This window comes from Mustela nivalis (assembly GCF_964662115.1).
Source record: "Mustela nivalis genome assembly, chromosome: 6".
In the NCBI taxonomy this organism is placed as follows: domain Eukaryota; kingdom Metazoa; phylum Chordata; class Mammalia; order Carnivora; family Mustelidae; genus Mustela; species Mustela nivalis.
This window is the reverse complement of record NC_139025.1, coordinates 14,790,980-14,810,530: the sequence shown is the minus strand read 5'-3', so window position 1 is coordinate 14,810,530 and position 19,551 is coordinate 14,790,980. Positions and strand designations below refer to the sequence as shown.

General features: G+C 52.3%; 1 protein-coding gene across 2 annotated transcripts in view; it reads left to right on the top strand.

Annotated features, from left to right (window-relative positions):
* Window positions 1-19,551, top strand: part of MIDEAS (mitotic deacetylase associated SANT domain protein) — a 67,456-nt gene that overhangs the window by 32,423 nt on the left and 15,482 nt on the right. For both annotated transcript variants that reach the window (XM_082733390.1, XM_082733389.1), the window contains exons 2-3: window positions 12,277-13,969; window positions 15,197-15,496. In XM_082733390.1, coding sequence (XP_082589516.1) covers window positions 12,509-13,969; window positions 15,197-15,496 — 1,761 coding nt within the window. In that variant the 5' untranslated portion in view covers window positions 12,277-12,508. The remainder of the gene's footprint in view (window positions 1-12,276; window positions 13,970-15,196; window positions 15,497-19,551) is intronic.

Below are 19,551 nucleotides of genomic sequence, written 5' to 3'. Positions count from 1 at the left end.
AAAGGAAAGCACATTTACTGAGCCTCTACTTTGTGCCACACACTCCATGTACCTGTTCCCCTCATCAGATTCCATGGTAACTAGGAGGCGGGGATATTGTGCCCATTTCCTGATAGGGAAACTGAGACCCACAGAGAGGCTGGCGATTGGAGAAGCTGGGATACATTTTGTCAGACCCTAAGGCCCTGGCTCTTCTTGCCGTGCAGCACCCACTACCTGGGCTGTTTGCACGCGCACAGGGAGCAGTGCTTTGAGCCTTGGAATGAAGTGCTGATGGTAGGAATTCAGGCACCTTTAGACCGTTGATGAGGGAAGATATTTTGGACTGGGAAGGGCACGGAAGACCTCTCTGAGGCCTCCCTCTCCAAACATGTCGGAGGGCAGTCAAGCCCAGCCCAAGCCACAAAGGCCCTCCAGTAGATGCAGCAGACACCTAAGGGTCAGCTGTCCCTGATCTGGAGGGTTGCAGGGGGAGTCCCTCATGCATGGGAAGAGTGGAAAGCCTTAGCGTGGGTCTCCCCAAGACTTTCCAAGTGTTTCCTCCTCCCCAGACATCCCAGCCTCTGCAGTCAGCCCTGAGATCAGTTCTAGGACCGTAGGCCAGGGATGGGTGGAATCTTGGGTCTCCCTTCCTGGCTGTTGGGTCTGACCCTAGCGTCCATCATCCCAGCAGGTTGGCCCTGCTCTCAGAGAACCTGGTCGGTGTGTACTTGGGGCCTGGGCTGGATGTACCGCTGGTGGCTGGTGCCAAAGGCCTCTGGGTGTATTTCAGGAACAATAAAGAATAAATCAACACAGGAAAAAAGGCCCTGCAGCAGCTGCTCAGAGACTGAAGAAACGCAAGGAATGTGTGAGCATTTGGCAGAGGCCCTGGATCTTGACCGGGGCCTGAGAAAGGGCGAGGCTCCGACTGGCTGGCTGGGCCAGGGAGGCAGGCGGCTCCGTGCCCACGTCCTAGCTCCTCCGGGAGGCCCAGGCAGCTGTGCTGACCCCCCACTGCAGCAAGGGTCTGTGCTTCTCGGACACTAGCAGGTCCTGGGGAGCCGTATTGTCCCCACTCTTGTTCCAAACCAGCGAGACAGCCCTCCTCGCTGCCTGCTCTAGGTCACCGGGTGGGTGTTGGTGCCTTCTGGAGCTGACCACACAGGAGACCCCGGGCTGATGCAGACACCACATGCTAGTCACCCCTGTTCCACCTCCCTCCCGAGAAGGACATGAGCCAAACGTCAAGGACCTGGCCCTGCCGGGAAGTGCTGGGTGTGAGAGCATCCACCTGCGAGGCCCTGACCACACCTGTCTGCCCCAGTAATCAGCCGTGTGTCCTTGGGCACGTCACTTCACCTTGTAGGGCTTCAGTGTTATTTGTCATGAAATAGAGTTGTGGACCAGTGACCTTTGGTGTGGGTAGACACTATCTGTCTCCTTTAATCAGGATGTGCAATGAATAGCCCTTATTTAGGAATTCAGGTTCCTGAGAGGAAGCCTCCAGAAAGCCCTATGCAGAAGGCAAGTTGCTTTGCTGGGGCTGATAGTCAAAGCCTTGGGTGGGGGAGAGGGGATTGTTACCAGTGGGAACCCAGTCACGGAGTTGACCTGACCCAGACTCAGGTGGCCAGAGGAAAGGACGGGAGCCTGGGCCCCATGAGGGTTTGGGTTGTCTGACAAACAGAGGACAGTCAAGGCTTTATGTGTAAAGAGCTGTTTGCCCCGCGGTGGGTGTGGGGTTGGGGAGTGTGGGAGGGGTGTGGCTTCCTCCTCAGCAGAAGGTGTTGGGACTTCCACAGACTGTCCCCTGTGGTGGTGATCACCAGTAGTCTCTTCATTTTCAAAGCCGCTCACTTCCCACGCCTCTGTCAGCCAGCACCCTTGCCCAGCCACGCTTGCAGAACACCCTGGTGGTTTTCAGGCCCGCCGAAGCTGCTCTCCAGGGAGAAGACGTGAGCCGTTCAGAGGCTGCCACCAGGTCCCAGCTACCAAGCAGGAGGCTGAGCCTGAAGCTTCCTGGGAAGGAATTTTGCAGAATGGGCCGTGGGTTCCAGTCCCAGCTTCCCCTCTTTACTCCCGTGGCCTCGGGCAAGTGGCTGGACCCCTTGGATCTTCAGGTTCCTCATTGGAAAATGGGGGACAGTACTAATGAGTACCTTGTTTTGAAGATTAAACCACGTCATGGGTAGAGAGCGCTTAGCACTGTCCTGGCACACAGTGGCACCCTCAAGAAATGGTAGAGATGCTGGTGGTGGGAAAGGAGAAATGTGTGTGTGTGTGACATTGGGATTGGCTCCAGGCCCTGCCCAGTCTCTTGCCAAAAGGTGTGGCTTGCCTGAGTGGAGGCACGAAGCATTGTTAATGGAGTTCTGGATTCAGGGCCCTGCTCTGCTCCTGGCTGTGCATCCGCAGACTAATTTCTTTCCCTCTCTGCTGCTCTGTGGAATGAGGAATGGACTCCGTGAGCATTGGCATCCCTTCATGTTTGGAATCTGTTCAGCTTCCTCAGCTGGGTCCGGCTTGGCTGGTTGGCTCTGAAGAGAGCACCGGCCAGCTTTCTCTCTGTGGTGTGGAGGCTCTTACTCCGGTGAGCGAGATCCTCCCGACCCTTCGGCTCCCGGCTCACCTCTGCTGTCCCCTCACAGTGCCCCCCGGTAAAAGTCCCCTAGGGATTTTTACCAATACCCCGTCTTGTGAGGAGCCTGGGTCTGACAGACCCGGGTTGGGATGATTTCTTCGTGGGAGTGTTAGAGACTGTGCTCTACTTGGAAGTGCTCCCAGGAAAAGCAGCCGCTGGGAGGGAGCATGAGGAAGGGGAGGGTCCACAGCCCGCTTTGTGGGGTTCTGGGGTTCTCACGTGTGGCATTCCTTCTGAAGCCCACAAGCGTGCAATTGGGAGTTTTCTGGAAGAATGATGGAAAGACCAGGGACTCTGAAGGCAGGCAACAGAGACCTGAATCATGCTTCTGCCACTTTAGCAGGAGAGCCTTGGTTTTTGTCTAGAATGGAGACAATAATATTGATGCTTAGATGGGAAGTTTGTAAGCATGGATTAGGGTATGTCAAGTGGCTGGTGTGGGGGAAGTGCTCTGTAAATGTTTGCTTCCTTCTTTTGGATATTCTGTAGACGGGCAGGGGGAGTGAAAATATTTGCCTGTGGCCTTCCCCACCTCCCCTCTAGGGAGAGGCAGCTGCCTAATAAGCTGTTACAGCCCCACAGGCCTCTCCCTCCCACGGCTGTTTGGATTCTGGGGTCAAGCTTGGGGTCAGGTTCAGTGTGTGTCTGGTACAGGGGATGATGGAAGAAGGGCTACGCAGGCGTTTGCAGAAATCTGAGATCTGCAGCTTCCTGGGATTGCGCAGAAGGTGCAGAGTCCATGATCTGAGGGAGTGGCCTTTCTGGGCTGGGACAACCTGACAAGTTCTTAGAACCTTCATTTCCTGTAAATTCCCCAAATTTCCTTCTGTTGTTGATTTTTAATTGTTTCATTTTGATTGGAGGACATGCTTCGAATGGTTTCACTTCTTTTGAATTTATTGAGACATGTTTTATAAGCTAATTTACGATCTGTCCTAGAGAATATTCCATGTGTTCCCTGAGAAGAATGTGTATTCTGCTGTTGTTGGGTGGAATGTTCTGTAGGTATCTGTTTAGATCGAGTTGCTTCTTGGTGTTGAAGTCTTATGTTCCTTGTTGATCTTTTGGTTAGTTGTTCGGTCCGTTAGTCAAAGTGGACCATTATTGAAGTCTCTGGATATTACTGTTGGATTGTCTGTTTCTCCCACCCATGCTGATAGTTTTTGCCTTACGTCTATTGGGGACTCTGTTGTTAAGTGCGTATATGTTTTTAATTGTAATATTCTCTTGAGGGGTGGATGCTTTTATCATTATAAGAGGCCCTTCTTTGTCTCTAGGAAGAATTTTTTTTTTTTTTTAAGATTTTATTTATTTATTTGACGGGGAGAGAGATCACAAGTAGGCAGAGAGGGAGGGAGGAGGAAGCAGGCTCCCCGCCGAGCAGAGAGCCAGCCCGATGTGGAGCTCCATCTCAGGACCCTGAGATCATGACCTGAGCTGAAGACAGAGGCTTAACCCACTGAACCACCCAGACGCCCCTCCAGGAAGAATTTTTGTCTTGAAGTCTGTTAGCATAATATTAGCATGACTTGTCCAGCTCTCTTTGGTTACCCTTCATGTGGTCTTTTCCCATCCGTTTACTTTCAACCTGTTTGCGTCCTTCAATCTAAAGTGTGTGTCTTTTGTAAACAGCATATAGTTGGGGGCACCTGGATGGCTCAGTGGGTTAAGCCTCTGCGTTCGGCTCAGGTCATGATCCCAGGGTCCTGGGATCGAGTCCCGCATCGGGCTCTCTGCTCAGCAGGGAGCCTGCTTTCCTTCCTCTCTCTCTGCCTGCCTCTCTGCCTACTTGTGATCTCTCTCTGTCAAATAAATTTAAAAAAATAAAAAACAAACAAAAAAACCCCAGCATATAGTTGGATCGTGGTTTCTTTTTTTATTTTTTAACCCATTTTCCCCACCTCTCCTTTTTAATTGGAGTGTTTAATCTATTTACATTTAAAATAATTATCGATAGGGTAGAGTTTATGTCTGCCATTCTGCTGTTGATGTCTGTCTTAATGTCTTTTTGTTTGTTTCTCTGTTACTCTGTTACTGTCTTCTTTTGCGTTAAATAGGTATTTCCCAGTGTATCATTCCTGACTTCCAAAATGAGACTGGGAAGAGTGAGGGTTCAATGAGATGTTTGGCACCATGCCTGACAGATAGTAAGTGCGTAGTAGACAGTGGTGGTCATGGGGGTGGGGGCCCTGGCCGTCTCAGAGCCATGGCCGGCCCTAGGGCTGACTGAGAGCAGAGTAAAGCCAGGGCTCCGTGGGATTCCGCTCATCTCCTAGGCAGGATATGGCCCTCTGGCAGTCGGCTCCTTTGGGGAGGAAGGAGCAGTGGTTCCTCGGAAACCATCTTATGCCCTTTTCCAACCCTGTCGTCTGTCCCCTGCTCCAGCACGCGGCCACCACCAGGGCTGCCTGTGGAGCTTTGCAGCTTTCCACCCCCCACTCCTCACCGGACTCCTAAATCCATCTCTTAGGATAGGTTTGAGAATCACTGCTCAACACAGGTGGGCAGCAGGGTGTGATAGAGAGAGATCTGGTTTGGAGTTGCTGGACTTGGATTTGAACCCTGGCTCCTCACCGTGTCCTCAGGCTCTGACCTGGAACAAATTGTTTTCAGAGCCAACCTTTTCTCATCTCTCAGGTGGGAATAGTGGTTACACAAGTAAGCAGTACTCACACATATGGGGCATGTGCTCAGTGCTGGTGGTTAATACTTCATGTCGCAGTTGCTGGTTACAAAGGTGTTTGTCCTGCCTTGTTCCCTCCACCGCCCCCATGGCCTGCCCAAAGCTCCTAAATTCTGCAGAGGCAGGAACCAGGGAGCTGCAGCTTCTGGACCAGACATGGGTGACTTGGGTAACCAGTCCACGACACTCGCCATTGGGCCACACGGCCTCCAGGCCCTGGTTCTCTCAGTCTTGGGGCAAAAACAGAGAGAGTGAAGTAGTACTATGGGAAAATGATTAATACGGAGTTAGAGCGTGAAGATTCAGAAAGGGTGGGAACTGTGTGTGCCAGAGGCTGCCGGCAGGAGGTAGACAGTCAGCTTGGAGGCAAGGCTTCCAGGTGGAGGGAACAGCTCTGGCCAAGGCTGAGAGAGTCAGGGAACTCTCTGCAGGTCACCTGTTCCCGTATTTCTCGCCCCTGCATGGGCCACTGTGGGTTATAATCAGTGTGTGTTTCTGTGTGTCTCCTCCATTGGTCTGGGAGCTCTGTGTGGGTAGGGACAGTGCCGTGTCTCCTGTGTCTCCCCAGAGCTGGAGGGCTGCAATGGGTGTGTGTGTGTGTGTGTGTGTGTGTGTGTGTTTGCGGTGGGGAGGGGGAGCTGTTCAGTAGGCAGGGTCAGGCCCTGTTTAGGGAGGCCCCTGTGACACAGCTCCTCTGTGTCTTGGCCTGGGGCAGAGTCTAGCCCTGAGGCTTAGGCACAGACTGCAAAGAGCCCTGCCCCTAGACCTGCTGAGGAGCCAGCCTGGCTGTTCCGAAGGGGAGATAGAGGTTGGAACAGCCTCTGGGTGTGCAGAGATTTCATATTTGCTGTATCTCTTCTGGAGAGAGCCAAAACCTGCCAGCTTTTACTTTGGTCCCCTGGGACTCTCAAATCCTGCCGGAAGGGATTTTCCTAGGCTGCCTGTGATTGTTGGTGGCCCTTGCCTCAGAGGGAGGCAGCCAGTCCCTTCCGTGTGGGCAGAAGCTGGGCCTGGGGATTTGATCTTTTCCAGGCTCTTCCTGGGACTCTCTTTTCTCTCTGCTTCCCCCCTATAAAATAGACCTCGCTCTCGTAGCTTCTTTTGAACATTCTGGCTGCCTGTAGACTTCCTGAGGGTGCTTGCTGGCGGTGGAGCAGAGGAACAGTGAGGGTAGGTGTCTGCATGAAGCCCCGAGAGTGCCTCGTAAGGCAAAGGATTCCTCTCTCACACACATCCCTTCAAAGGCATCTCGGCGTTGACATTTTTACTGTCACAGCTCAGACTGTAGCCAGCTGGAACCCTGGCTGAACCATCTCTCCCGCTTGATGGCTCAGATCCCTGGGACCCTGGGCTCTGCATTTCCGAGCTGAAGCCGGGTCCCTAGAAGTGCTAATCTGGGAACGCGTGGATCATACAGGACCTGCTTTCTCATCCCCTGACACCCTCCCCAGGGGAAGTGACACTTGTCAGAGTCAGGTCTTTGTCCCTGTTGCTGGTGTGTCCTTCCTTACTGGTAAGCAGACTGCTTATGAACAGAACATATGTGTCCAGTGGTTTGGAGACAGGGGGCCCTTTAGCCTGGTGGAAACTTCTAGTTAAAGTTGGGGAGCGGGCTGGAACACAGCATGGCTGATGATTGCACTGTGGCCAGAGGAAGGGGGTTATCTAGGGCCCGGGCAACTCTAGCTAGCCCAAGATGACGGTTCCAGGCCACTTGCCTAGTCTCGTGGTAGCCACAGACCCCAGAGTACCTGAAAGAGAACTTTCCAGGATAGGAGCGTGGGCTGGAGGGCCAGCTGGGCCAAGGAGGGCCCCTCCTCAATGCTCCTGGCACTCTAGCCAGGCACCTTGGTGTCTCGAGGCCCAGCCCAGCCTTGTCAGGGCACAAGGTAAACAGATCCACATGTTTCTGGCTATGGTCAAAGCAAGGGTTGGGAGGCCATGGGGGAAGAAAAATCGGACAGGGCAGCAGGGGGGCTGGCGCTTTTCCAGGTGGCCTGCCCGTGGTGCGGGGCAGCAGCTGAGGGGGATGTGGTGGGATGGAGTTTGGATGGGCTTTTCACTTCATCTCAGGGTCACGGGGATCTCCGTTGTGCATCGGGGAGAGAGACTGGGAGCCAGGGCCTGGGTGGGAGCCCAGGGTGGCCATGCTGGCCATGAGTGGTGCCCCTGGCCAGGCAGAGCTCTGACTCACCTTGGGCGCAGTCTTGAATGAGCATCCCGTGGGGCAGGTACAAGTCAAGTGTCAAGGTACAATGGTCTGCAAACTCTGCTCCGTGGAGCTTGCTGTCTACTGGGGACGAAGATACAGGCCTCTGGAGTTCTGTGTGCTAAGCGTGGTATGGGACGGGGAGGTGGCTGGGAGGTGTTGTGGGTGCATAAGGAAGCTCCTGGCTCAGCCCTGGGGTGAGGGAGGGCTTCCCAGAGGAAACAGTGTCTCAGACCTGAAGGACGAGTAGGACCTGGCCAGATGAAAGGGTTGGGAGGGTGTTAGGAGCAGAGGTTCTGCCTTGCCAAAGACCTGGAAGCAGAGCAGGAACAGCACTGAAGGAGAGCCCAAGCGTGGCAGGTGGATGTGGCGGGAGCTGCGGATCTTGTGGGCAGGATGGGGAGTTTAGACTTTGTCCTGACATAGCCTCTCTGGTGCTCTGGGAATTGGCTGGCCTAGGGATTTGTTAGATGCCATAAATAGGTGTGTACTGTCTTGGTTGGGGATGCGTGAGCTCTGACTGTCCGTGCTCCCAGCGCTGAGTTTGTGGGGCTGGGAGTGGCCCAGGTTGTGAGAGCAGGAGCTAGAAACTTCAGGGAGAAGGGCCAGGAGGGTCCTCCAGTCAGCCGCCATATCTGGGGCAGAGCTGAGCTCCTGCAGCTGCTGTGGGACCAGGTGAAGCATCTCCTTCCTGGCCTGTGTCACCTTGACTCACACTGGTTTCATCTCTCAGATGGCCACACTCAGTGTCTCAAGCTTGTGGATGGCTCTGGTCTCCTGGTGGTCATGGCCTGGCCCCACCGCTGAGGGCTGGGCATGTGGCAGGGCTGTTGAGGACACTTGGGGAGCTGCATATTTTCTAGCTGCCATCTCTGGAGGGCATGGTCTCACCATCAGCACAGGGCACCCAGACACTCTTCCAGCGCCTTCCCTCATGTGTCTGCAAAACACGAATGCGGGTTTAGCACTGTTTCCTTTTCTTGGTGCATGTTGCTTTTTTCCGTAGAGAGAGAGTGTTTTCCACCACAGATCCTCCTGAAAGCGTCATGGGTCCCCGTCATTGATAACAGACTCTTGCCTTGTCTTCAGCCCCGGGGGCATCTCTGGTCAGAGATCGGCTAGGGCAGTGAGGTGCCCAGAGGAAGGGAGAGGGACTAGAGCTGGGACAGACAGTCGAACAGACTGATAAGTGGCTTACAATGTCTGGGGCCCCTCGGTGACTGTGGGTTTCCTTTTGCAGTGTTCTGCATCCGCTGTTAGAGACCCTGCAGCTGGTCCCGGGGGAGGGGGAGAGCCACTGCAGAAGTTCCTCATTACACCCCCTTCCCTGTATCTTCAGGGAGTTGGCCCATAGGTCAGTAGCCTTCGGAAAAGATGACTTCCTTCCTCTTCCTCACTGGGAGGAAGGCCAGGCTGACTTCCACCTGAGGAACAGAGAAGTGGGGTTGGGGCACAGGAGACAAGAGGAAGTGGCTTGGTCTTGCCCAGAGTTGCAGGCTGTGAGGTTCAAGTAGGGTATGAGAGCTGGAAGCCCCATCAGCAGCAAGTAGACCCGAGGCAGGGCTGAGTTTGCAGGGGTTGGAGAGTCCAGGCCCAGAGGACTAGACTGAAGTGGCCGGCTCAGGCCTCCTTGTGGGTGGCGCTTCTGTGGTGAAGCCCCATTTCTTCCTTCCCTTTCTGTAGGACTGAGGGCCTCAGCTATATGGGGTAGAAATAAAAGAGGTTTACCTGCCAACGGTTTGGGCAGGGATGAGGGGCCTGTCAGTGAGGAGGTGTATCTGTGTCCAGAAGTCCTTGCCCTGAGATGGTGGGGTGCATGCTGTGGAAGGGGGGGGGTGCAGAGAGGGACATGGTGTCTTTGCGGCATGTCGTAGGGACAAAAAAGAAGAGCTTGGTCTGGGAGGCAGACAGACCTAGGTTCAGGTTACTTAGGCCCCCTGAGCCTCAACTAGTTCATCTGTAAAATGGAGGTTAAAATAGCAATGCTTCATGCTTGGCCTTCATGCTGCCGTATAATGCTGTTGTGGAAACTAAACCTATGCAAAGCGCTTAGAACAGGCCTGGCACAGGTGCCCTTCTGCTGCTGCTGCCACAGCCACCACCATCCTTGGAGCCCTGCTGCCTTGGTGTGGGACCTCCCCTCCTTCCTCTAGGGTTCCAAGGCATCTTTCGGTCGTCTTATCCCCCCCAGATCATGACCTACCTTCTCTGAGGGTTGTAGGTTTGGGTGTGCTCTTGGCACCTTAGTCTGCCAGTGTGTGGGACAGAAAGGCCTCTGCAGAAGCTTCTGGGGTGATTCAGCCTCCCCAGAATCTGCTGCCTTGGTTTCTTCTAAGCAAGGTCCCAGGCCAGTTTTAGAAACCTACTGCGGGGTCCTTCTTGACATGCAGGGTGGAGGAGGGGAGGGTGACCAGCTTGACCAAGCAGCTGGTGAGCCAGCATGGGGCCCAGGGCCCAAGGCCCCCAAGCAGCCCTGCCTTGAGCTCCATGCACAGCCTTGACCTCCATCTCACTCAACCCAACCTGCAGAACTCACCCTCCCCCCTGGGCTCCCAGTGGCCATCCGGCCCCCCACCCCCCACCCCGTGCTGCGTGCCTGGGTTACCCTCCACCAGGTGTACACGCTCACACATGCACACAAGCTCCTCTGTCACGTGGGCCTTCCCTTCTTCCAGTCCCCAAGCCCATGAGCTGGTGCTGCAGCTCATCAAAGGCAATGGGGCTGTAGCTGGGGAAGGGGGGGCAGCCTGTGCCTGGAGGGCAGGGGAAGCAGGAGTGCACGTGAGCACCTGAGGGGCTCTGGGGGGGGGGGTGCTGAGGCACGTGGATCGCGGATCTGCCAGCTCCCCCTCAGCGCCCTCACTCTCCCCTCGGGCACATTCTTCCTTCCTCTGTCTGGCTTCTGCAGCCCTGTCTCATTTGCTCACGCTGATTGGAGAGGCCGAGCTTGATGCCTGTTACCAACAGTCCCAGCCTGCGTCTTCACCCGGCCACCCAGGATTATTTTCATGGGGGAGGGGGTCGCTGGCTTTGGGGTCTCTGGTCTGAGTCAGGTTGGCTGTCAGGGAATGAGAATTTAAAGGCAGCAGAAAGGGGTTTGTTCTAAAGGTGGTTTCCATGGACCTCTGCACGGCCTGCTTGTGCAAATTGTCCCCCTGCTGCCAGGGCCAGGGGGGCTTGGATGCCCACCTAGTCTCTCCCCACCCCTCCCCCAATTTCCATAAGTGAAGTCGAAGAGGGTGCTGGCAGGAAGCGCTGTCTGCTTACTGCGGGGCCCAGAGCTGAGGAAGGAAATGGAGGAGGAAGTCCCTCCCCTTCTGGGTGCTGGTGAAAGTGAAAGGCAGGTGGGGGGGGCGCTGGAGTGAGTCACTGCAGCTCCGGGAGGGGAAGGGCTGGGGAGCTGCGGAAGCCTGGGAACGGCTGATAGGGGGCCTTGCACCGAGAGAGCCGGCCCTTACTCCCAGCCCCGGCCCTCCTTGGCTGGGCTGGTTTCCCGGGAACTCCTGGGACTACTAACTAGGACCTGGAGCTTGTAGGGTCTGAGGTCTGAGGTTGGTCTGGACCTGCAGGCTCATTCCCCTGGGGCTTCCTGAGCTCCCCTCCTCTCCCTCCCCTTCCCTCCTGGCCTGACTGGCTCAGGACCAGAATCTTAGCGGCTTTGGGAGGAGGTAGGCTGAATAGCTCCCACCTTCACCAGCTTCCGGGGGTGGGGGTTGGGGGGGAAGCCCTCTGACGAAAGACAGAGCTTTGAAAATACATGCAAGGTATACATGTAGGTGATAAAAATACATGTAAGTTATAAAATACTGGTCTTGATTTGGGCTGTCCTATAGCAGCATAAATAGAGCAACCTGCTTTGGGTTTTTGTTTTGTTTTGTTTTTATGAAGTTAGAAAATAAACACAGACACCATGAACACTTTTAAGTCACACCATGTCACAGAAAAACATTTCAGATCTAAGTCCTAGCAGTCTGCATCCCCTCGGTAGGTATCGTAGTGGCGCCAGTCCTTTGCCCAGGACGCCAGGAGCTCTTTGAGGGTGGAGGAGGGTAGGTGAGGATTGCTGACCAGGTACCAGGCTGGATCCTGCCTCCAGCCAGCCAGGGCTGCAAAACAGGTTCTGTGCTGTTTTGGGAAAGACTGGCCACAGCAGTCCCACCCAGCAGCTCCTCCCAGGGGTGGGGCTAGAACTGCACCTACCCTTCCAGGGCCTCACCTGCATGCCTCCGTGCAAAGGACTGGGAGCTAGCCCTGGGCCCTGGGCTCTCCAAGGACCTGGTGGGCTCCCCACCCTGGAGCCACATAGTTAGGAATGACCCCTGTTGTCTCCACTTCCTGTGTCTGAGATATTCTTGGAGCATCGCAGGAGACATGGTGTGGATAGAACTCCTGGGTCTGCTGGGGAAGCTACTGTGTGGACAGACATGCTCAGCCTGTGGGCAGCCAGACCTGGCCTGTGAGAAGGCCTGTGTTGCCCCTTTTCCTGTCGCTGGCTGTAGGGGATCCGACTGGATCTCAGTCCCGCTTGTTCCCTGGTAGATACCTTTGTGTCGTGTACAGATTATACACCCAAATGGTGCAGGGTGAGCTGCTGGGACAAGGAGGGTCACAAAGCACTGCCTTCTGGTTGTTCCCACCAGAGGCCCTGGCTCCTGCCTCGCCAGGGCTGCTCTGTGAGCGTGGGCCCCTCCCTCATACTTGTGCTGACATCTGGGGCATCCTGGGAGGCTGTGACTGACGCTATCGCTTTTCTGTCTGCAGGCTCCAGGGCCTGTGGAACATCATGAACTGGGCAGAGTAGCCGAGCCCAAGAACCTCTCCGCCAAGCGCAAGGAAGAGCCGACCTGCTATCTCCCCGTGCCTGGCCTCATCCCTCTCCCGCTCTGCCCCCACTGGCTCCCGGACAAGAGCTGGGCTTCCAGCAGGACCTTCCCACAGGGGATGGGCAACTGGTGAAGTAGGGCTCACTGCCAGGGGCCCGGTTGGCCACACCATGAACCTCCAGGCCCAGCCCAAGGCTCAGAACAAGCGGAAGCGCTGCCTCTTTGGGGACCAGGAACCAGCTCCCAAGGAGCAGCCCCCACCCCTGCAGGCCCCACAGCAGCCCCCTGCCCCTCCACAGTCCACCAGAGTGAAGGAGGAGCCTTACTTCGGGCACGAGGGCCCGGCAGGGGCGGCCCCCGTCTCCCAGCCTGTGGAGCTGCCCCCTCCCAACAGCCTGGCCCTGCTGAACTCCGTGGTGTATGGTCCCGAGCGGACCACGGCGGCCATGCTGTCCCAGCAGGTGGGCTCGGTCAAGTGGCCCAACTCCGTGATGGCTCCCGGGCGGGGCCCCGAGCGCGGAGGCAGCGGGGGCGTCAGCGACAGCGGCTGGCAGCAGCAGCCGGGCCAGCCTCCACCCCCCACGACGTGGAACCGCCACAGCCTGCCTCTCTACAGTGGACCCAAGGGGAGCCCCCACCCCGGCATGGGGGTCTCTACGTACTACAGCCACCCCGAGGCGCTGAAGCGGGACAAAGGAGCCGGGCCGCAGCTGGACCGCTACGGAAATGCCGTGCGGCCGATGATGCCGCAGAAGGTGCAGCTGGAGGTCGGGCGGCCCCAGGCGCCCCTGAACTCTTTCCATGTGGCCAAGAAGCCCCCAAACCAGACCCTGCCCCTGCAACCCTTCCAGCTGGCGTTCGGCCACCAGGTGAACCGGCAGGTCTTCCGGCAGGGCCCACCGCCCCCCAACCCGGTGGCGGCTTTCCCGCCGCAGAAGCAGCAGCAGCAGCAGCCGCCGGCGCCGCAGGCCGCTCTCCCGCAGATGCCGCTCTTCGAGAACTTCTATCCCATGCAGCAGCCCCCCTCGCAGCAGCCCCAGGACTTTGGGCTGCAGCCGGCCGGGCCGCTGGGGCAGTCGCACCTGGCTCACCACAGCATGGCGCCCTACCCCTTTCCCCCCAACCCTGACATGAACCCAGAACTGCGCAAGGCCCTCCTGCAGGAGTCAGCCCCACAGCCTGTGCTACCTCAGTCCCAGATCGCCTTCCCCCGGCGCTCCCGCCGCCTCTCGAAGGAGGGCATCCTGCCTCCCGCCCCCCTGGATGTGGCTGGCACCCAGCCTGGACAGGAGCCCACCAGCAACCTGTTCCTGCATCACTGGCCCCCACAGCAGCCGCCGCCTGGGCCCCTGGGGCAGCCGCATCCTGAAGCTCTAGGATTCCCGCTGGAGCTGAGGGAGTCGCAGCTGCTGTCCGACGGGGAGAGACTGGCACCCAACGGTCGGGAGCGGGAGGCTCCCGCTATGGGCAGTGAGGAGGGCGTGCGGGCCGTGGGCACGGGGGACTGTGGGCAGGTGCTACGGGGTGGGGTGATCCAGAGCACTCGACGGAGGCGCCGGGCGTCGCAGGAGGCCAATTTGCTGACCTTGGCCCAGAAGGCAGTGGAGCTGGCCTCACTGCAGAACGCAAAGGTGAGAGTGGCACGGGGTGCAGGCCTGGCCTGGCACGGGGCACGGGGAGCCGAGTCTGGGGCCAGGGGAGTCCGCAGGGCAGTGTATTCCCTTCATTGACGGAGACGGAAAGAACCTGTAGCCTTTGGGAGTTCTGAACTACCTGCGTGCAGAGAGTCTCTACGTGGGTACCTCCCGACCTGAAGGAGAGAGGAAGTGTCTGCACAGGTGTAGTCCACAGGCAGGAAGGTGCCACGTGCCCTTGTGGGTTGGCACATGAAGGACTGGGAATAGGGGTAGGTGGAAACCATTGCCAGATCCTGTGTACTAAAAGAAGAACGTGGCAGTGGTTACACAGATGATTATACTTGACAGAATGCTTCAAACTAATTAAAAATAGGTGCATTTTGTTTTAGTAAATTTTGCTGAAATCGGGTAGATTTAAAAGAAATGGCCACAAGGAGGGAAGAAGAATGAACCGAATCTGAGCACCTCTCTTGTACTTGCACTTTCTCATACTTGGTCACAAATGATTGGTCATCAAACCCTGTGACGGATGGTGCCATTATCCTGTTTTGTTGCTAAAGAAGCTGAGGCCCAGGGATGATTTCATTGATGGAGATGGAAAGAACCTGTAGGCTTTGGGAGTTCTACAAAGGGCACAAAGCTAAGATAAAAGCCTAGTATCTGGCTCCAAAGCCAGTGTTTGCACCTTCCTTCCCTAGGGGTTTCAGCCTTTCCCCCCATACTCCCCCTTCCGCTTTTCCCCATGCCTTTGGGCCAGGCTGACACGTCAGAGGCTGTAGAATTTGACTTCCCTCCAGCCACTTGCCAATGGGGAAAAGGTACAAAGACCACCATTGCTTGGTAACAGGTTCCTTGGTTACTTTCTTTTGCAGAGATTCGTTTTGAATTTAGATACTGTTTCTTGTGCCATGCCCCATGCAGATGAAACAAAACAGTCTGTAAGCCACTTGTGACTTGAGATGGCCATCTGGGGACCCCCGTAGCAGGCAGGATCCGAAGTCCTGGCAAAAGGGAGGTTATAGGGAGTATTTGGGAATGTGGTGAGAGAAAAGGTATTTAGGGAAAGACTGTTGAAAACCATTGGTTTTCATGGGAACCATCATAGCATCAAATGCTGTGGTTCATAGGAATGAACCATCGTGGGTGTCTTGAGTTCCTGAATCCAGTGGTGACTAGAGGTCTAGGACTTACCTTCTAAACCTTAACCTCCCTCTCCTCCAGGATGCCAGTGGCTCTGAGGAGAAGCGGAAAAGTGTGTTGGCTTCAACTACCAAGTGTGGGGTGGAGTTTTCTGAGCCTTCCTTAGCTGCCAAGCGAGCACGAGAGGACAGTGGGATGGTACCTCTCATCATCCCAGTATCTGTGCCTGTGCGGACTATGGACCCAACTGAGGTGGCCCAGGCTGGAGGTGTTGACGAGGACGGGAAGGGTCCTGAACAGAACCCCACGGAACACAAGCCGTCCGTGATCGTCACCCGCAGGCGGTCCACCCGTATCCCGGGGGCTGATGCCCCAGCTCAGGTATGAGAAGCTCCCCATGGAAACCCCTCTCCCTCTAGTACCTGTGTGCTCCTGGGGACCTGATACCCTGTGGGGAAAAAGGAGAACATGGCAATACAGGAGGGACTCAAGCAACCTGTGGAGATACTAGTTATATTTTCCAAACCAAACTGACAGATAAATGCATTTATGGGAGACAGTTGGACAGTTTTATACTTAAAATTAAGACTGCCCAGGAAAATCTAGGACGTGTGAATCTCACTACAGGTTAGCAAAATTTCTAATATGGGTCAGGTTTTGTGCTAGGCACTGGGATGCAGAGATGTTCACTTGTTCTGTCAATACCAACATAGGTGTGTTAAAGTCTCTCACTAAGATTGAGGTTTTATCTGTCTCATCTTTTCTGTCAGCATTTGTTCTTATACATTTTGATGCTGTGTTATTAGTTGCATACTCCTTTAGAAGTGGATTAGATACTTCATCATAAGGAAATGCTTCTGTTTATCTTTCATCATCTTTTTGCCTCTTAAAGTCTATTTTGTGAAACAGTAGCTTTCTTTTGATAAGTGTTGCAGGGAGACGGAATGGATGAGATATGTACCTTTTCCATCGATTTATTTTTAGTCCTTCTGTAGTCTTATGCTTAAGGTGTATCCTTTCACGTGGTCTGTAATTGGGGTTTGTTATTATTTGTTCTGACAACCTTTGTCTTTTAGAGCATTGCTGTAGTTTAACATAACTACAGAAATACTTGGGTTTAAATTTGCCTTCTTTTTTTTTTTTTTCCTTTAAAGATTTTATTTATTTGTTTGACAGCCAAAGATCACAAGTAGGCAGAGAGACAGGCAGAGAGAGAGGGGGAAAGCAGACTCCCTGCTGAACAGAGAGCCCAATGTGGGGCTCGATCCCAGGATCCTGGGATCATGACCTGAGGCTTTAACCCACTGAGCCACCCAGGCGCCCCTACTGTTTGCCTTCTGATTTATCCCAAATTGTCTTTTCTGTTCCTTTCCCCCATGTCCCCTCACCCTGTTTGGCTTGATTGGGTTTGTTACTCCATTTTCCCTCTCAATTAATTTATTAGTTATATTCTTGTTTATTCTTCTTATTTGTTTACTTAATTATTACTCTTATTTATTCATTACTCTTTTAGTAATTATCCGGGCAGCCTTTCTTTTCTAGATTCATGTGAGAGAACTAAGTCCCACAAAAAGGAATTTGAATGACTACCTTCTCAGATGGCACAAAGCTAGTACCATTCCAAATGCATAAGCAAGCTAAGTCATTACGTATAGTGAATGCCTCATGACATTAGGGCTTAATTTTCTGGTTGAAAAGAGCTACTACAGTGTAAAACATGCATTCTTGGCTTATTGAAATCTAATATAAATTAGTATTTTACCTCTTCCAGAACAATGCAAAGTTCTTACAACACTTTTAACTCCATTTTTCACCAGTCTCTAACTTGTAGAATTATTAACATGTATTTTCATTCTCTAAACATTTTAACATCACCAGGGCATTATAACATCATTGTTTTTATTAAGTTTTTAACTTTAATTCCTATATAATTAACATACAGTGTTATTTTAGTTTCATCTGTACAATCTTGGGATTCAACAATTCTATACATTCCTCAGTGATAACATTGTTTTGTTTTGTTCAGATTTTAGATTTACTGAAAGACTTAGCAATTTGTGGCTTTTCATTTCTTCTCATATCTCCAGGCTTCCAGCTCAGATCATTTATGTGCTGTTTGAAGAACGCCCCTAAGTATTTCCTTCAGTGCGAGTCTGTTCATGATGAAATTTATTAGTCTTTGATTGTCTGAAAATGTTTATTTTTTTAAGATTGATTTCTTTATTAGCTATCAAGAGAGGAGGAGGATAACTTTGCTGGGTGGAGAATTCTGTGTTGGTAGTTACTTTCTCTTGGCATTTAATATCATCCTATTGTCTTTAGACTTTGTTTTAGTTACAGTATTAGGAAATCACCATAAACCATTTTGTTGTTTCTTTGAATATAAGGTGTCATTTTATCTTCCTGTTTTTAAGTAGTTTTTTGTTGTTTTTGTTTTTGTCATTGCTTTTCAGCCCTTTTGCTGTTAGACCTAAATACTGGTTTGCTTTGTGTTTATCCTGTTTAGAGTTTTTAGTCCTTCTTAAATATTTTGTCTACCCCATTTTTTCTCTTCTCTCCTTCTGGAACTCCATTTACACATTTGTTGGAGCCTTTCACCATATCCCCTATTTTGTCTGTCATGCACTTTTCTGTATTTTCCACTTTTCTCTTACTCTGGACTTTCAGTTCACCCATTCTCTTTTTAGCTGTATCTAATACGTTGTTAAGCCCACTCATCGAGTTCTTATTTTTAGTTATTTTTTTTAGTTACTGAATTTCTGTTTGTAGCATTTCTAATTCTTCAATGAAATTTTCAACCTTTTCTTCTATTGCATAATTTAAGCATAGTTTTCTTAGAGTTTATGTCTGATAATTCCATTAGTGGGATCCTCGTGGGTCTCCTTCTGTTGTTACTTCTTGTTTGTTTTTTTTCTTAAATGCCTGTTACTTCTTGTTTTTAAATAACATTTTGTTCTCTTACAGACCTGGTTAGTTTTAATTGCATGTCAGACAATATGAAAAATTGTTGAGGTAATTAAAGACTGGATGACTTGTTCTTGTCTTCTAGAGAGGATTTAGCTTTGCATCTGACAGGTAGCAAAGGGCATTAGCAATCCTGAATTATTTAATTTAATCACCAATTGAGATAATATGATTTTTTAAAAAGGATAAGATTTTATTTATTTACTTGTCAGAGAGAGAGAGCACACAAGCAGACAGAATGGCAGGCAGAGGCAGAGAGAGAAGCAGGCTCCCTACTAATGAACGAGCCCGATGCGGGACTCGATCCCAAGACCTTGGGATTATGACCTGAGCTGAAGGTAGCGGCTTAACCGACTGAGCCACCCAGGCATCCTGAGATGAGATGATTTTAAGTTAAGCATTATTCCATGTGATGATGAGTGTTTTTCTGAGTCACCTTTATTCTGAGGAGTTAGCCTTTTGGAGCCCCAGTCCAAGGCCTGGGGGTTTATCAGGCTCTCTTTCTTGGGCAAGGATTTTTTAGTTCTCTGCTGGAGATTTGGCCTATAAGCCTGTCTTCCGTAACAGAAAAGGGAGCTCTAAGATTATCACGGGCAGCTCAGTCTCTACTCCCTGGTTGTGATAGAGGTTGGAGGCTAGAGGCCTTAGCTTGTCCTGAGGATGACTGGAAGGAGCCTGAGCAGCTGCACAGCTCCACGTGCCCATTTCACAGATGAGGAAGTAGGTCCAGAAAATGCGAGAAGTTACCTAAGTTCATAGAGCCAAGAAATGACAGGGCTAGCCCTGGAATTTGGATCTCTTGAACCCCCACCTGTGGGTACTTTCACTTCACCAGGCTTTAGGAGGAGGTCTGTTTAGGTATTTATTTATTGTTATTGTTTACTTAGTTATTTATTTTTCCTTGTATTATAGATATTTTCAGTGTTGCACAAAAGTGTAGAGGATGGTAAAATGGACTTCAGTATTTGGTCACCCCCTGACTTTAATGGTTTTCAGAATACAGACATCCTTTTTTAAAATTTGTACCTCCACTTCTTCTGCCACTAGATTTTTTGTTCTAAACAAATCCGAAACACCATATCATTGCATTCATAAATACTTAGGTTTGTATCTGACGTACACTACACATAAGCTTTCTCCCTTCCTTTCCTTGCTTCCTCCCTTCCCCCCCCTGCCTGCCTTCTTTCCATACAACCTCAATACTACTACCACATCTACAAAATTAATACCAAAAATATTGTCAAATATTAGTTTAATTCCATTTCCCTTATTACAGAGTTAACAAATCAATACAGCTAGCTGAGTTCATGTTGGGTTTCTTGTCTAGCAAGTTTGGGGGCCTTCGGTTCTGCTGCATTTTTTTCTGTGTAATCATCTTGAAACATCAAAGGAAACATTTCATTTCTTCCTCGTAGAAGAAGAAAAGAAGGGCAAGAAAAGAAAAGGGCACAAATGGGTAAAGGCCATGGCCA